General features: G+C 41.2%; 1 protein-coding gene and 1 pseudogene across 24 annotated transcripts in view; both read right to left on the bottom strand.

The window, feature by feature from the left end:
* Positions 1–16,636, bottom strand: part of JADE3 (jade family PHD finger 3) — a 172,149-nt gene that overhangs the window by 17,517 nt on the left and 137,996 nt on the right. For all 23 annotated transcript variants that reach the window (XM_082446434.1, XM_082446435.1, XM_082446426.1 and 20 more), the window contains 2 exons: positions 11,948–12,115; positions 9,390–9,506 (listed from right to left, as the gene is read on the bottom strand). In XM_082446434.1, the coding sequence (XP_082302560.1) occupies positions 9,390–9,506; positions 11,948–12,115 (285 nt within the window). The remainder of the gene's footprint in view (positions 1–9,389; positions 9,507–11,947; positions 12,116–16,636) is intronic.
* LOC309652589 (olfactory receptor 2J3-like) lies at positions 4,448–9,374 on the bottom strand (annotated as a pseudogene). Its single transcript has one exon. The product of its transcript is annotated as an olfactory receptor 2J3-like (transcript).

The following is a 16,636-nucleotide window of genomic DNA, read 5'->3' as shown; positions in this document are numbered from 1 at the left end:
TCTTGCCAATAATTGTTATTGTCTGCCTTTTTGATTATTACCACCCTAGTGGGTATGAAGTAGTACCTCACTATGGTTTATTTACTTTTAAAGGGGGAAAAAGAAATAATTTTCTACCTATTCTTCAGAAATTATAGAAGAGAAATGAGTTTTTGAAATACTTTCATTAGAGGGAAAATGCTACCCTTATATATTCACATTTGTAAGGGGAGTTGGAGTTTCTGTGGGATGAGAACTTGATCAGATAGGATGGTTGGAATAAAAATCTTTGAAAAAAGAACACAAGAGACTGATTTAGGAATTAAATTGTTTCTTGCCTCTTTAAGGAAATATTTTGTCACCCCCCCACAAAACAAAATAGTGTGTCCTCCTCAAAAGCAGATGACACCTGTGTTGAACACCAAGGGCCTGGTGCATATGTCCTCAGCAGTTCTTATCCTGCTGCAGGACAGTGCCCATTTGGTTGCCCTTAATCCCCAATAATCTGTGAACAGACAAATGGGTGATATCAGAGCAATTTTCTCAAAACTTGGTCACTGAAACCATGTCATAAATGATTCAAAGTCAGCCCACAAAACCTATTTAGCCATTATGTACTTAAACTCTAGCACCAACGGTGGCCACCAGCCCTTCTGATCTCTCATCCCTAAGGGTCTGCAAGGTCTGAGGGGAGATGTCACTTGAGTGTTATTTAACTTTTCTCATGTTTATATCTGGTCTCCCTTAATAGACTATAAACACTTGAAGGCAAGGACCAGAAATATCTTAGAATAGGAACAATTTGTACTCACAAATAAAATTTGGAATATATGAGAAAAATATTAAGGTGCTTTCCCTCTTAATTTTTTTTGATGCCCTTTAATCTTAACATTTAATTTCCATCTCTACTAGTACCACCTTTAATAGTCACTGAGTAGACGTACTTGCATTTCCCCACTTGTCAAAGATTTTCATTTGTTTTAAAAAAGTTCACTTCCCTCATAGTCAAGCTCATATTAGCCTAACAGTAAACTCATGGTGGCCCACCAATTTATTCTGACTTCACTAAACATGCATGTAACTCCAGACATGACCACATTCCTCTACTGTCGAAAGGGGCACCTACTCCAGCACCAAATGTTTAATGATTCTATTCAGTTTGACTGGATGAATGCTAGGGCTTTCCATCAACAAAGTCAGACTGATTCCAGGGAATAATATGAACAATAACAACAAGTACAAATACTAGTACCACTAATATTTACTGAGTATTTAGTATCTCTTAGGCACTGTGTTAAGCTCTTCACCACATTATTAAGTAGGTACTATTTTATCATCTCCATTTATAGATGTGGAAACTGAGGAACAGATTTGGCAGGTAACTTCCTCAAGATTACATAACAAACAAGAGATGGAACCAGGATTTGGACCCCTGGAATCTGGCTCCAAAGGCTGTATTTTTAACCACTGTTCTTTCTTTTTTCTCAGGGAAGGCCTAAAACATCTGGATCTAGGTTGAATGGGGCTTGAACATAAGATATATAAGGACCCTACAGGAATTCTGGAAAGGCGGCAGAGGGACTGTGTCCAGGGTTTAAGCAAAATTCAGAGCTGTCTGGGGCATCTGTTTTGTTTTTTTTTTTAATTATTTATTTATTTATTTATGGCTCTGTTGGGTCTTCGTTTCTGTGCGAGGGCTTTCTCCAGTTGCGGCAAGCGGGGGCCACTCTTCATCGCGGTGCGCGGGCCTCTCACTATCGCGGCCTCTCTTGTTGCGGAGCACAGGCTCCAGACGCGCAGGCTCAGTAATTGTGGCTCACGGGCCTAGTTGCGCCGCGGCATGTGAGATCTTCCCAGACCAGGGCTCGAACCCGTGTCCCCTGCATTGACAGGCAGACTCTCAACCACTGCGCCACCAGGGAAGCCCTGGGGCATCTGTTTTGAACCCAGTCTTTAGGACCCGTTCCACGATTATCAGAAACCTTCATCCTCAGGAGAAAGGTTCTAGCTCCCAGATATGGAGGCTGTAGATATTGGCTAGTCTAGACCCCAAAACCACCAGTGTTAGATTCTATCCTTGCCGAATGAATGTTCCCAAATCAGAGGAAGAGGAGAGATGTGGGTATTCCCCACTGCTGGGAGATAGGAAGAATGAACACAATTCACAGTTAAGAAATTTCCATAAAGAGTTTATAAAGCAAAATACCTGAGGTGTGTTACTAATCACAAATACCCTTAAATAAACCTCTGAAAAACAAAGATGCTAATAAAACTTGACCCCCACCTATGTTCTGCTTATACTAATAGAGTGGGCTTTGTTTTCCATGGTTGACACCTAGTTTTCCTGTGGAAAAAGAGACCAAAACCCTTTTCCCCTTTTAAACCACCACTAAGTTAATTTCAAACCAATTAGTAATTTAGAATCTTGTTCCCTATATGGGGATCAAAAACAGTAAACAAATACAGTATATTAGTATAGACAGAACATAGGTGGAGAAAAATACAGCCACACTTCACAAGGTCACCTGAAGTTCACCCCCCCTCACTTGGGGGGAAGATCTTTAATGCAGCCTGGCACTCACAGTGCATTTCCCCAAACCAAAAAACTATTTCACACCTCTTCTCTCCCCAAACCTTGAGACTTCACCCACATCCTCACTGTCAGCTGATGATCCTGTTTCCTATCTCACTGAGGAAATTACAACAATCAAAAAGAGCACTCTGGGGACTTCCTGGTGGTCTAGTGGGTAAGACTCCACACTCCCAATGCAGGGGGCCCGGGTTCGATCCCTGGTTGGAGAACTAGATCTCGCATGCATGCCACAACTAAGAGTTCACATGCCGCAACTAAGAAGTCCGCATGCCGCAACTAAGAGTTCACATGCCACAATTAAGAAGTCCGCATGCCGCAATGAAGATCCCATGTGCTGCAACTAAGACGTGGAGCGGCCTAAATAAATAAATAAATAGGGCTTCCCTGGTGGCACAGTGGTTAAGAATCCACCTGCCAATGCAGGGGACGTGGGTTCGAGCCCTGGTCCAGGAAGATCTCACATGCCGCGGAGCAACTAAGCCCGCGAGCCACAACTACTGAGCCTGCGCTCTAGAGCCCGTGAGCCACAACTACTGAGCCCATGGGCCACAATTACTGGAGCCCACGGGCCTAGAGCCTGTGCTCCGCAACAAGAGAAGCCACCGCAATGAGAAGCCCGCACACCGCAACAAAGAGTAGCCCTTGCTCGCCACAACTAGAGAAAAGCCCACGTGCAGCAACAAAGACCCAACGCAGCCAAAAATAAAAAAAATAAATAAAATAAATAAATTTTTAAAAATAAAAAAAAATAAAACAAAACAATAAGAGCAAGGATTCTGGGAAGATGGCAGAGTAGGAGGCACCAGGAATTTGTTAAAAAAAAAAAAAAAAAAAAAAAAGAGTGCTCTGCAGATTCCCAGCAGCACACCTATCTAATACTGCACCTACACACTGCCTTCAAGCCTGTTACCGGGGAAGAACAATCTGTGCTCTTACCTGAAGCTGCCCTTCTCTCACCCTCTTTACCCCACCCTCTCTCACCTACTGAAAAACCTTGCTCCAGCAGTTTTTCCTCTCCATGGGTCACTCTCTTTGCATGCATACTGTTATGTTCTATATGTTAACAAGTATACATACAATAGACTCTCAGTATCCTCGGGGGACTGGCTCCAGACTTCCTGTGGATACCAAAATCCACAGATGCTCAAATCCCTTATATAAAATGGCATAGTATTTGCATGTAACCTACGTGCACATCCTCCCATACTTTAAATCATCTCTAGATTATTTATAAAACCTAATACAACGCAAATGCTATGTAATAGTTGCCTGTGCAAGGCAAATTCAAGTTTTGCTTTTTGGAACTTTCTGGAATTTTTTCCCAAATATTTTCAATCTGCAATTGGTTGAATCTTCAGATGTAGAACCTGCGGATACAGAGGGCTGACTGTACATACTTGTTATTTCTTCCATCTTAAAGAGCGGACTTCTTTCCCTCACTTTTCCAGACTGTTCCTACTCCATTTCTTTGCCCTGACCCTCGGCAATGTAGCTTTTGCCATCATCACTCCACCTAAACTGCTCATCCAGATTACCAGTAATCACATTGCTAAATTCAGGGGTCAATTTGTAGTCCTCATCTTACTCCAGCAGTATGTTTACATCACTGATCTTTCCCCTCTCCTTGAAACGCTTTCTTTCCTTGATTTCTAGGCTACTATGCTCTCTTGGTTTTCCTCCTGTCTCCCTGGTGACTTCTCAGTCTCCTCTGCTATCTCTCCCTACTCTCCTGACTACTTAACACTGGAATGCTGCAAGGCCCAGTGCTTGGTACTGTTTTCCTCTCTATCTACACTCCCTCACTCAGTGATCTTACCCAGTGCAGGCTAAAGATACCTACATGACAATGACTCCCAAATTTATGTCTTCAGTCCAAAACTTCCTCCCAAACTCCAAACTCGCATAGACAACTGTCGGTTTAATATTTCCACTAGGATATCTGGTAGACATCTCAAACTTAAATGTCTAAAACTGAACTCATGATGATCTTTCCACCCACATCTCTTCTACTTGCAGATTTTTCCATTCAGTTTATGGCAACTTTACCCTTCTCCCTGTTCAGGCCAAAACCTGGAAGCATCCCCAACTCCTGTCTTTCTCTCACACCTCATACCTGATCCACAGTTAATCCTCTTGGCTCTACTTTCAATATTCATCCAGAACCCAATCACCTTTCACCACCTCCAGGGCTACCACTCCAGACAAAGCCACCACTGCCATCTCTCAAGGATTACCGTAATAGCCTCCTAATTGCTTTTCTCGTTCCTAACCTTCCCTCCTCACAGTCTGCTCCAAATAAGCAGCCAGAGTGCCTATTTTTGTTTTTAACCTTCTGCTATGGAAAAACCTACATAATAGCATAGAGAATACTATATTAAACCCTATATACCCATTATACAGACTCAATAATTATTAATGTATGACCCATCTTGATTCATCTTTAACCCCCATAGTACCCTGCCCTCCAGATTATTTTGAAGCAAATCTTAAACATGATTCCATAGAGTGATCCTTTAAAAATATAAATCAAATCATTTTACTTATCTGCTCAAAACCTGCTAATGGCTCCCCCTTTAAACTCTAAGTAAAAACAAAAGATCTTTTTTTTTTTTTTAAATCTTTTGGCCACGCCACGTGGCATCTGGGATCTTAGTTCTCTGACCAGGGATCGAACCAGTGCCCTCTGCATTGGAAGCGTGGAGTCTTAACCACTGGACCACCAGGGAAGTGCCAAAACAAAAGATCTTATAAGGGCCCTGGAAACCCTTCACCATGGGCTTGCAAACTATGGCCCACAGACCAAATGCAGCCAGATACCTGTTTTTAAGGGGCCCATGAGTTAAGAATGGGAGCTAAAAATGGTTTTTACGTTTTTTAAATGGTGGAAAACAATCAAAAGAAAAACAATATTTTATGACATATAAAATAAATTTAGAGTCCATAAATAAGTATATGAGCATGGCTATATTCCAGTAAAGCTTTAAGTATCGTCTATGGCCGCCTTTGTGCTACAAAGGCAGAACTGAGTAGTCGTGACAGAGACCATATGGCCTCCAAAGCCTAAAATATTTACTATCTGGCCCTGTATAGAAAAAATTGCCAACCACTGCCCTAACCAATCAGGTCCCTGTGTAATCTCTCCGATCTTCTCTTCCCACACACTCCATTCCATTCTCATTGGCCTCTTTCCTATCTCTCGGACAAGCCAAACACACTCCTATCTCTGGGCCTTTGCACTGGCTGATCCCTCTGCCTGGAACATTTTTACCCCAAATATCTGCATTGTCTTCTCTCACCTTCGAGTCTTTGCTCAGATGCCACAGCTACGGTGAGTCCTACTCTTACCACTCTATTTAAACTTGCAATGTATGCCTCCTGCCCCACAATCCCCATCTTCTTACCATACTCCACATTTTTCCTTTCCATAGCACTTACCACCTTCTAACGCGATATTTAGTATCTATTGCTTATCACTGATTTCTCCCAAACCAAAATGTAAGTTCCATGGTGCAAAGTTCTTTGTTGGTCCACTGATAAATCCGAAGTGCCTAGAACAGTGCCTGGCACACAATTAGGCACTCAAATATTTGTTGAATAAGTGAAATTCCTTATAATCAAAATTTTAAGAGACTTTTATGACCACCACAGCAGCATACATCTCCACTTCATTGATCCATGTATCAACACATGATAATTGAACCATGGCAGGTACCTCACAGAAGAAATTCTCCACCTGATATGGACCACAGTGAGGTAACAAGAAAGTCAACACTATTTGCACCAAAGAGTTGCTGAAACCTGTCACCCAAGCCACTGCTGCCAGTTGTTGGCATAGCCAAGAGTGCATGATAACTGTGTAATGGAGAGGCTGGCAGATAGCTACATAACAATCAAAGGCCATTACTGAAAGAAGTACACATTCAGTGGATCCTAAACTAAGGAATATGAAAAGTTAAGCTATGCATCCTAGGTGGCTGATATTTCTCCAGTGGCTTTGGATGTTGACTAGCATTTGGGGGACAGGGGAAGTAGTATAGCAAAGGTCCAAAAAAGAGAGATTAGACAGAAAGAAATACATGGGGGTGTGGAGTCTGGCATCAAGGCATGACAAGATAATGATGGCTAAATTCCCAAGGAGGGTCATTATGTAGAAAACGGAGATGGCCAGAAAAAGAACCATTTCTAGGTTGGGCCATTCAGAGAAGCCCACCCGAACAAAGCCATCAGAGTGATGAAAAGTGTTACTGAATTTTCTCATTGCTTAACACTACTTGCTGGAAACACCACAGTCAGAAATTTGAAGCCTGATTATCCTTTGCTTAGAACTTATTGCTGGTTCATGAACCTACATGCAACAGAGGAACTGGATAGGGAATGTTGAAACAAGTAAAATCATTAATGTATTTCCTTTTATTACCTCAGCAAGAAAACTAAGAATTAGCAATTATATACCTGTATTTTAACAACCATATTTTAAGCCACGACTTTCATTTAGTAAACTCATAGTTTACTAAGTAGAGGTATTACTAAAGTAAAGGTAGTATAGATGCATTACAAAATATTTGTTATAAAAAGGTGTTGGATCTGTTAAGATTGAGAGAAACTAAGACTTCACTGGAGCTTCATTAAATCTCTAATTTACTCAGTAAAAAAATTTTTTTTAAGAGTCTTAATTTGGAAAGACCTTTACAAAATGCAGAATCTAAACTCTAAGTAATAAAAACAAAACCACTGCCCTGCAATAAAAAAACCCACTCCAGAATGTTTCTTCCATCCATCTGTTCATCCACTATCCATCTATCAATCTAATATGTGTTGTCCATCGGCCATGTCGGGGGTTTGGAGGATCTAAGGATGAAACAGTTTGAGCTTGCAGCCTACTAGGGAAGCTAAGACTCATAGATAAATAACTACAATAGAGGGCAGAATGTGGCAATATGGGGCGTTTTTTCTCTCACCACAGTCATGCTGCCAATTACTAACTGTTGTAAAAAAAATCATCCTTTAAAACAGCAAAAATGGGGGAAAATGCAGGTACCACAATAAGGAAAATAAGTAAATTAACAGACAGAAATTCATTGTGCTATTATAAAATGACTAAATGATAATTATGAAAAGATGGGAAATATTTTAGTTTTTAGTGGGGAGAATGCATTTTACAAACTAATCTATGATACAATTAAATACAGATATATTTATTCAATAAACACTAATTGAGCACTGACAAGGGGCAGGCACTCTTTTGTGCTAGGGGAAGAATGATACATAACCTTGGCCCTCAAGGGGCTCACATGTGGGGCGCAATCAGGAGAGAACTTAGAAAAGCATAAACAGGCAATTTGTTAAGGCAGTAGACCCCATGGGAATAGATTTCCTTAAAAATGTTCCCCCTTATAATTGCTAAAGTGCTACAGTTCAAATAAATAAAATCAGCAGGAAAAAAATTTTTTTAAAAAGCAAGACAAAGTATCCGATTCTGTCAAATGTAAAAACGAGTTTAAAACACTAAAAGTGTTTTTGGGGTCCAGATTGTATTCTTTTTTTTTTTAACACTATTTTATTTATTTATTATTTATGGCTGTGTTGGGTCTTCCTTTCTGTGCGAGGGCTTTCTCTAGTTGCGGCGAGCGGGGGCCACTCTTCATCGCGGTGCGCGGGGCCTCTCATTATCGCGGCCTCTCTTGTTGCGGAGCACAGGCTCCAGACGCGCAGGCTCAGTAATTGTGGCTCACGGGCCTAGTTGCTCCGCGGCATGTGGGATCTTCCCAGACCAGGGTTCGAACCCGTGTCCCCTGCATTGGCAGGCAGATTCTCAACCACTGCGCCACCAGGGAAGCCCCAGATTGTATTCTTTAAATACCATTTCCCAGTAAAAGAACCAGGGTTACTTGGAGGAGTGGCTGATCCCAGGTCTAGAGCAAGAAATCTGCAAGATGAGCCAGATAGCAAGGAACCTCACGAAACACCTAGAGCCACTGTCCCTAAGCTATGACATCATATGGCCCCCTTTCTGTGAAGGTGAACATGCAAACCTAACTCCAACCAGACTGTATACTATGCAAGAGGTCTGGGAAGTGGAAGGCCAGCCCTTCCTCCCCTCTCACCAGGAAATCCACCTTATTACATTTGGAATAAAAGGTGAGATGACATTCTGGAAAACTAGATTATGAAGGGTCAACCTTTCTGCCTTTTCTGGCGGTGACTGGCCTCTCCCAGCCCCATCCTCCCCACCTCCAATGTTGCTTTTGGGGGCACCAGCTACGACTTCTACTTCAAGCAGCTGAATTTCTATGCCTCAGATGTCTCAGAAAACTCTACTTGCACTACCATATGCAACAAATATGCCTATGAGAATGACTTTCAAACCTATCAACCAGAATTTATCCATTCAGATGCATCTTTCCCTGTCAAATGAGTTGCACTTAGTCCAGCAACAGGGTCATCTGTCAAATCATCCTGGAACCCAAGTCATCCATCTACAACGGGTGAGCCACACAAGAACATGGGCCTGGTTGTTTAGAAGTTATGGCTTGTTTCCACCCAGGATCATCTAGCTTCAGAACTCACCTAATTCATCAGATCTGAGAGAGAAGGATGGAAATTAACCACCACTATGGCTATTGAAAAGAATAAGCTGAAGGGTCCAGAGGCAACATCCAAAAAAGGGGTTCCACAAATGGCCTGTACAGTAGCAGAGCTCTAGGAGTGAGTGGGAAGCCTGTTGAGTAACCTTTCAATTAGCAGGATGCTCTCATTGGGAGGGTGAGTCTGGCCAATTTGGTGTTAGCCCACTCCACCACTTCTCATTGGGACTTACCTGAATACAAGCCCCTGTCTTCAACTTGCACAGGTTGCAGACTAAGGCCCACCGACTGGGCGGAATATGGGAGACCTTTGTGATTGGTTCCATCCTCTCAGGACAAGCAATGCTGACCTACAAATAAAACACCACCATAAGGCAGAAGGCACCAAGGCATTCCAGAAGTACCTTTCACAAACCATAAATGATGTGACAAGAAGCTCAGAACATCAAAACAATGAGGTGAGCCATGTCTCCTAAGGTTACTATGGAACTTAGAATAAATAAAACCCATCTCTAGTCACTGCTCAGGGCTTCAATCATTTCCAGTAATATAAATGATTCCTATATAGGATGAGAGGGCAGGAGTAGAGACTAGGCATGGTCACCTTAATGAATCAAAGATATCTACACTTTACTTAGGAACCAAAGAAAGCTACTAAGGAAAGGAATTAAGATTCACAAAATCTAGCACCTCTCGCGTGTTTGAGATGGTGCCACATGCCTTGTGTTTTTTTCATTTAATAATGAATGACGAAAAACAGCGGCAGTGACATAGTATCGTTGGAAAGTAGCAGCAATCTGTGTAATGAAGAGATTGCAGCACATAAGTAGAAAAGATGAGGATAACATTTTAAAACCAGTCTTTAAAATCACGTTAACTATCACCAGCTTACTCTATTCTCTCAGTCAAAGTAGCTTTAAAGTGAAATTAGTCTTTGAGAGAGTGCTGAAAGAGATGCTTTTTAAAAACACAGAACTTTTTTCTGTGTGAAAATAAGGGGTCAAGCAACTTCTGGTAAAAAGTGTTTTCTTTTTCTTTTCTTTAAAAATACATACATGAGTTTCTAAGAGAGAAACGACTTTGAAAAGTGAAGGACTGTTGAGTAAGGACAGTTAAACTAGTACAAGTTCCACCCACATCGAGAAACCAACAGGAGAAAGATCAGAGACATCTAGAACAGCCCCAAAAGTACTAGAAATCAGGTACTAGAAACCATAAGAAAATGTCAATAGGTGAGAAAGCTTCTTTTACTTTTAAAGAACTCTTCCTGAGTCATGTTCCAGACTTTTAATATTTTGAAAGAGCCTGCTTTATTAGCTGGGGAATTTGCTGCTAGAAATTAGTGACTCTCAGGCCAGAAACCTCAGAGTTCATTTCACATGTCTATTAGCTGGATGTTCTTAGTAAGAAAAAGAAACCACTACTCAAATTAAAAAAACAAACTGACTTCTATATCCATAAGAATACCATAGTATGTACCTAGAACTTTCAGTTTAACTTTGTGAGCTCGACTGCTAGACAGATTGGACGTTAACAAGAATAAAGCCAGGCAAGTTTTAAAGGAGAATGAATTTCTGATACAGTATCATCAGCTCCCCATAAACTGAATTCTGCAGTCTCTCGTTCTGCAGTTAAAGTGCTAACAAATTTGCTGGCTTGGATAGGGGTTGGGGAGAGAGAATGTGAATGAGATGTCCAAACAGATTTTGTTTTTTTTAAAAAAGGGCAGGCATAGGGCTTCCCTGGTGGCGCAGTGGTTAAGAATCCGCCTGCCAATGCAGGAGACTCAGGTTCGAGCCCTGGTCCGGGAAGATCCCACATGCCGTGGAGCAACTAAGCCCGTGGGCCCCGACTATTGAGCCTGTGCTCTAGAGCCCACGAGCCACAACTACTGAAGCCCACGCGCCTAGAGCCCGTGCTCCACAACAAGAGAAGCCACCACAACGAGAAGCCTACGCATTGCAACGAAGAGTAGCCCCCCGCTCTCTGCAGCTAGAGAAAGCCCACGTGCAACAATAAAGACCCAACACAGCCAAAAATAAATAAAATAAATTATAAATAAATAAATAAATAAATAAATAAATAAATAAAAATAAAAAGGGCAGCCATAAAAAGTTAGAAGTAATGTCTGGAAGCCCTCAGGAAATAACAGCAACTGAAGGACCAGATTAAATAGTGAGAGGTGGCATTCTGAATAAAGAAACTCTTAAAAAATGGAATACTACTCAGCAATAGAAAGGCATGAATGTTGACACACACTATAATATAGACTGCTAGCCAGACATAAAAGAGTGCATACTGTATGATTCCATTTTTAGACAAAACGAAACTATACTGATAGAAATCAAAATGGTAGTTACTCTTGGGTAATAGGGACCCAGATAAGGACTGGAAAGTGGGTGTGAGGGATCCTTCTGGGATGCTCTATGTCTACTTCTGGGATGTCCGATGTCTTGGTCTGGGTTGTGGTGACAGATACATACACGTGTAAAAACTTATGAAACTCTACACTTAAGATTTGGTATTTTTAAGGTAGGTTTTACCTTTAAAAAATCTGCTGCTCCTACCCTCTCCTCTCATCCAAATTTATCCAATACCACTGGTAGTACCACCTATAAATTAATTAGCATGGGCTCACATGCCCACTTGCAAAAGAAGGATGTGAGGGAGGTCAAGTGGAACCATTGTCACCTCAGAAGCCTGGGCAGGCATGAAGCATCTCCATGAAGCCTGAGTCAGTCTGAACGTTGTGGGAGAGCAAATGGCCTCACAGACCTGGATGAATTCTTACCTCTGGAATCCACAGGGCACAGCTGACATGAGCCCATTTAGTCCCTGTCCTGGTGGTCTTCATGGCTCCACCTTTCTTTGGACATAACAGACATTGTGGATGAATGCCCAGGACACAGGAGCGACACAGCCAGCTGCCTTCTGGGACCTTGAGGATGCCGTAGCAGGCCTGGAGGCACGAGGAGGAGAGGGGGTGATGGTTAGCGTCTTCTCACGGGGTCAATGTCTGCTCCGGTACACAGTCACAGAGTACCCTCCACTTTTAGGAGAAAGAGGCAAATAAGGCCAAACGAGCTCATATCCAGGATTTAGTAATTTTAAAACACTCAAAAAAAAAAAAGCAACTTCTAGCATCTGTTTTAAGGTCAGCATGTCTGTCTATGAGAATCAACTTTAAGGACGATAGAATAAGACTAGAAGGAAATACACGTAAAGGTTAGCCCAACTGTTACCTGAGTTTTGTGATTACATATTTTTTTCTTTTTTGCCTCCGTTTTCTAAAGCTTTCTCAATGATTATGTATTATAATTAGTCAGTCATGTACTCACTGAACAACTTCTACATGTCATGCACTGCTGTGATCAAGAAAAAAGTGTTAAGAAATAAGCAGAATGAAACTTCTCAGGAGCAAATGAGCTAATGTTAAAGAGCCTAACAGTGCCTGCTGCATGAAAAGCACTCTCAGGAAACTGTAGCAGTTACTTGCTTGAGTTGAAGAAAAAGGGACTTATGAATGGATCCTGAATTGAACAGAATATTAGACTAAATCACAATAGTCCATAATGAGTCCTTGAAGCTACTTCAAATTCCTTACAGAATGAAGTCGGACAAATAAATAAATGAATTACTATTGGAGGTGGGAGGAGGGAGATTAGTTTGGAAAATAGTTTAGATTTCCTTTTCACTATCTCTGACTTCGCCCATCCTTCCCCCCTTACTGCTCTACTCTCACCATTAGAGACTATAGCTGGGGGCCACCTGGCTCCCCATGTGGCCTAGCATACCTTCACTACTGACTGATTCACCACCGCAGCTTCAAAGTCTGTGCCTGCCCCAGAAAATTCACCCACAGCTCAGATTCCAGTTCCAACAGTCACCATCATGTTACCCCTGCAACTGGCCCCCTTTGCAAACTCTCTCTATCCATATCACCACCATGCTTCGCAGCTTCCAGATCCAAATTCCTTGACTCTTATTATCCACTTTCCTTCATCTACTGTCCCTTGGGCTTGCTACTAATCCCCACGGAGTGGTCACTAGACTCTGACCTTCCTCTCCATCCCCACCACAACTGCTCCAGCCAAGTCCTCATTCACGTCATGCCTGGATTGATTTATTTCTAAATTCTCTTCCTCTCCCTTCATACCTTCAATCCTTCTTCTATTTGGCTGTCATATTCTTCTTACTAAAACAAAGACTTCATACCATTGCACAGCAGTAAACCCTCTAAAAACCCCTTCTGCTCCCACCCTCAACCCCATCTAAAACCAGGGGCCTACTTCTTGAGGCCTGTTTTGTAAGGCCAACAAGCTAAGAATGGTTTCCATATTTTTAAAGGGATGTTAAAAGAAAGAAGAATATGTAACAGGGACTATATGTGGTCCTCAAAGTCTAAAATATTTACTATCTGGCCCTTCAAAGAAAAAGCCTGCTGTTCTTCACCTCAATTCTCAGATCACCGTAGCCCCTGTGTCTGCTCCACTTCCTGACTCCCACCCTCCACTCAACGTCGTTTCCCTCTCCAGGTACTTAGTCGACATCATGTATTCTTCTCTACTTTAACTGTTATGTTTCATCTCCTCAGTGATACTGTAAGGTCACTGGGGGTAGGTCCTTTACCATCAATTTATCTGGAAGGTTCTCTACGCTGAGCTTGAGTAGGTGGTTTGGTAGAACAAATAAATTTCACTCAACAACTGAAGCTGGATTCCAACTAGGCTGCTGTCACAAAAGCAGGGCATCATTTTATAAGGTCCCTAACCTTCAAAGCTTTTTCTTTCTCTGAGATCCAGAAAGTCTGCAAGGAAATGAAAGCAAGCTTTCTCCCTAAAACAGAGCCTCTTTCAGACCAGCAGAAGAAAAACCAGAAGCTGGTTCTAGGAATACCCTTTATCACCTGGCCATTTTATTGGGTAGAAAATCATTTACTGAGCTCTTGTGTAGACTTATTCCTGGTCATAAGATCATAGAAGCTTGTATTTCATTGTAGTGGCTCTCAACTTTTTCTAGACCACAAAATGACGAAGGTTGGACTGTATTTTTTTAAAAAACTGCACACATGCACGAACATATGTTTTACATATAATTTCAAGGGGTTAATAAATTTAGTGCTAAACATTATATATATGACAGGTATAAAAACTATGAGCATGTACCTTCAGGCAAATGAATTTAGGCCTCAGTTTGAGTGTTCAATACCTGGGCTAAGCAGCAGAAATGGAATACATTAAGGGCCTTGGAACGGTCCCAATTTTCACACTTTTTAATGAAAAAAATTTAAATTAATTGTTAAAATCCAACATCTACTGATGTAAAATAAACCTCTCTTCTAAAGTACTGACCATAAGTGTATTATAGTCACAGAGGAACAAACAGTTGATATAATATGGTGGCAGTAAAGAAGAAAAATTATATTTAATGAATTTAATTGTCAACATGTCCCCAATTCTGTTGAGTAAACCAAATCTTCCAAATCATTTAAGTCACTTTTCAGTCAACAGAGGGAGCTCTAACCTAAGTATCTCTTTAGAATTCAAGTGAACCTACTCACTTCGGAAGAATTCTCTTTTATATGAAACTTTATGTGGCATCAACATCCAGCTTTAATACATACCAGCTTATATTCTGCAAGGCCTGGTCAGGTGTTATTGTCATTTCTTTCTACGTGAGGAAAGGGCACCATTTATAGTCATTACTGGATATGTTTTCAAAGCAAAATACCTTTAAGGAGAGTTATTATGCTACATTTCATTTTGTTAGTTAAAGAACCTGGAAGTAATTCATTAATATTTTGTCCCAACTGTGAAGGACAAATACAGAAAATATATACAGATGACCTCAGTACTATTACCTTCAATTCTACTAAAGATCCACAATCATTTATCTGAAAACTAGGGTAAGAAACATCAGGAAATTCAGAATTGTGCATATCTTAGAAAAGTGGTACAGTATAGACATGGCATATTACCTAACCCCCTAATGGGACCAGGGCAGTGCCATATAATCAAATACATTAATATTTCTCTAACAAAATATATGAGTATTTTCACAAAATGAAATAAAGACTACAAATAGCCTCATATGGGGTGAGTTCTGCTACTGCCCTCAAATCAGTTTTGGTGCCAAACTTAAGTAAAAACTTGTAGTTTTCAGAGCTTTAAAATTTTGGAAATGCATAGAAGGGACTGTGGACCTGTACTGTCAGATATTTAAGTTCGTACTTAAGTAGTAAAGATTTTCTCTCTCACTAAAGGTGAGACATAAATGCCAATAACTGGTAGAGTGAAGATAAATTTTCAAAATTCACTCTAAAAGGATACAAGTAAAAGGAAGAAAGAGACCCAATTGATCACAGAATATTCTGAGTACCTTTTAATACAGAGGGTTAGGTTAGGTGGCCCATGGAACTAAAATAAAGTCTTAAGTCCTGGTTTCTCTCTATCTCCTGTGTTATCTAATCATTTTAATAATTTTGTAGTCAGGATGATCCTTCTAAATTACAAATCATATCCTTCAGGGTTGACAGGACAAAACCGAAGTTCCTTAGTTTGTCAGAGAAGGCTCTTCACATGTGTCTCTTGTATCCCTCTCTACCCTCACTCTCCATGCATTCCCTACTCGACCCCACCACTCTCCACAGTTCTGAACAGCTCAGAGTTGCCTCTAACATACTTTGCCTACTCTCACTACCCCACCTGAACATGTTCTCCTCTCTGCCTGAACACACGCTGCTGTTTTTTTTTCTGGCATTTCCCTTTGGCCATTAAGATTCAGCTTGGATGCCACCTTCTGGATGTTATCCCTGACCCCCATCCCTCCCATGCACTTCCACAGCAGCATGGACTTCAATCTACAAAAACACTTGGCATACTATGCTAAAATGGGCAGTTTCCTTGTAGACCCTACACCAGATTCTGATCTCCCTGGGGGCAAAGACTTCAGCATGCAGCACAGTCCTGGCACATGGATGGTGTTGCATACCTATTTGCTAGATAAATTAATGAAATGAATGAAACACACAACAGGTTCAGAAGAGTGAAAAATCACTTAGGGTAAGGGAGTTCAAGAAAGGATTCAAACTAGGTCTTGAAAGGTATGTAAAGTTTTGTTAGCCGGAGGTGGGAGAAGGCATTTTAAATTGGTGTGGCTGAAACATGGAGACAGGACAGCATCAGGAATATTCATCACTGCCCCACTGAGTCACCTTATTTTGCTAGAGCATAGGGCTTGTGGGGGGAAAAAGGGAAAGAGCTGAAAAGAATGTGGATATCACCATCATCATTACTATTAATTAAAAAAAGTAGTGTGGTAGAGAAAGAATGACAACTAGCTGTAAGAGGTTGGGTAAAGTCACTTCACCTCTCCTGGTATTATCTGTAAAATTAAGGAGTGGGACGGTTTTTTACAATCCTAAAATTCTATGATGTTTAAAAGTGGAGTAGACCTAGTTTCCTGGGAGTGGTATATTTGG

This window comes from Balaenoptera physalus (assembly GCF_965194825.1).
Source record: "Balaenoptera physalus genome assembly, chromosome: X".
In the NCBI taxonomy this organism is placed as follows: Eukaryota; Metazoa; Chordata; class Mammalia; order Artiodactyla; family Balaenopteridae; genus Balaenoptera; species Balaenoptera physalus.
Note: the sequence above shows the minus strand (reverse complement) of the source record. Positions and strands in the feature narration are given on the sequence as shown.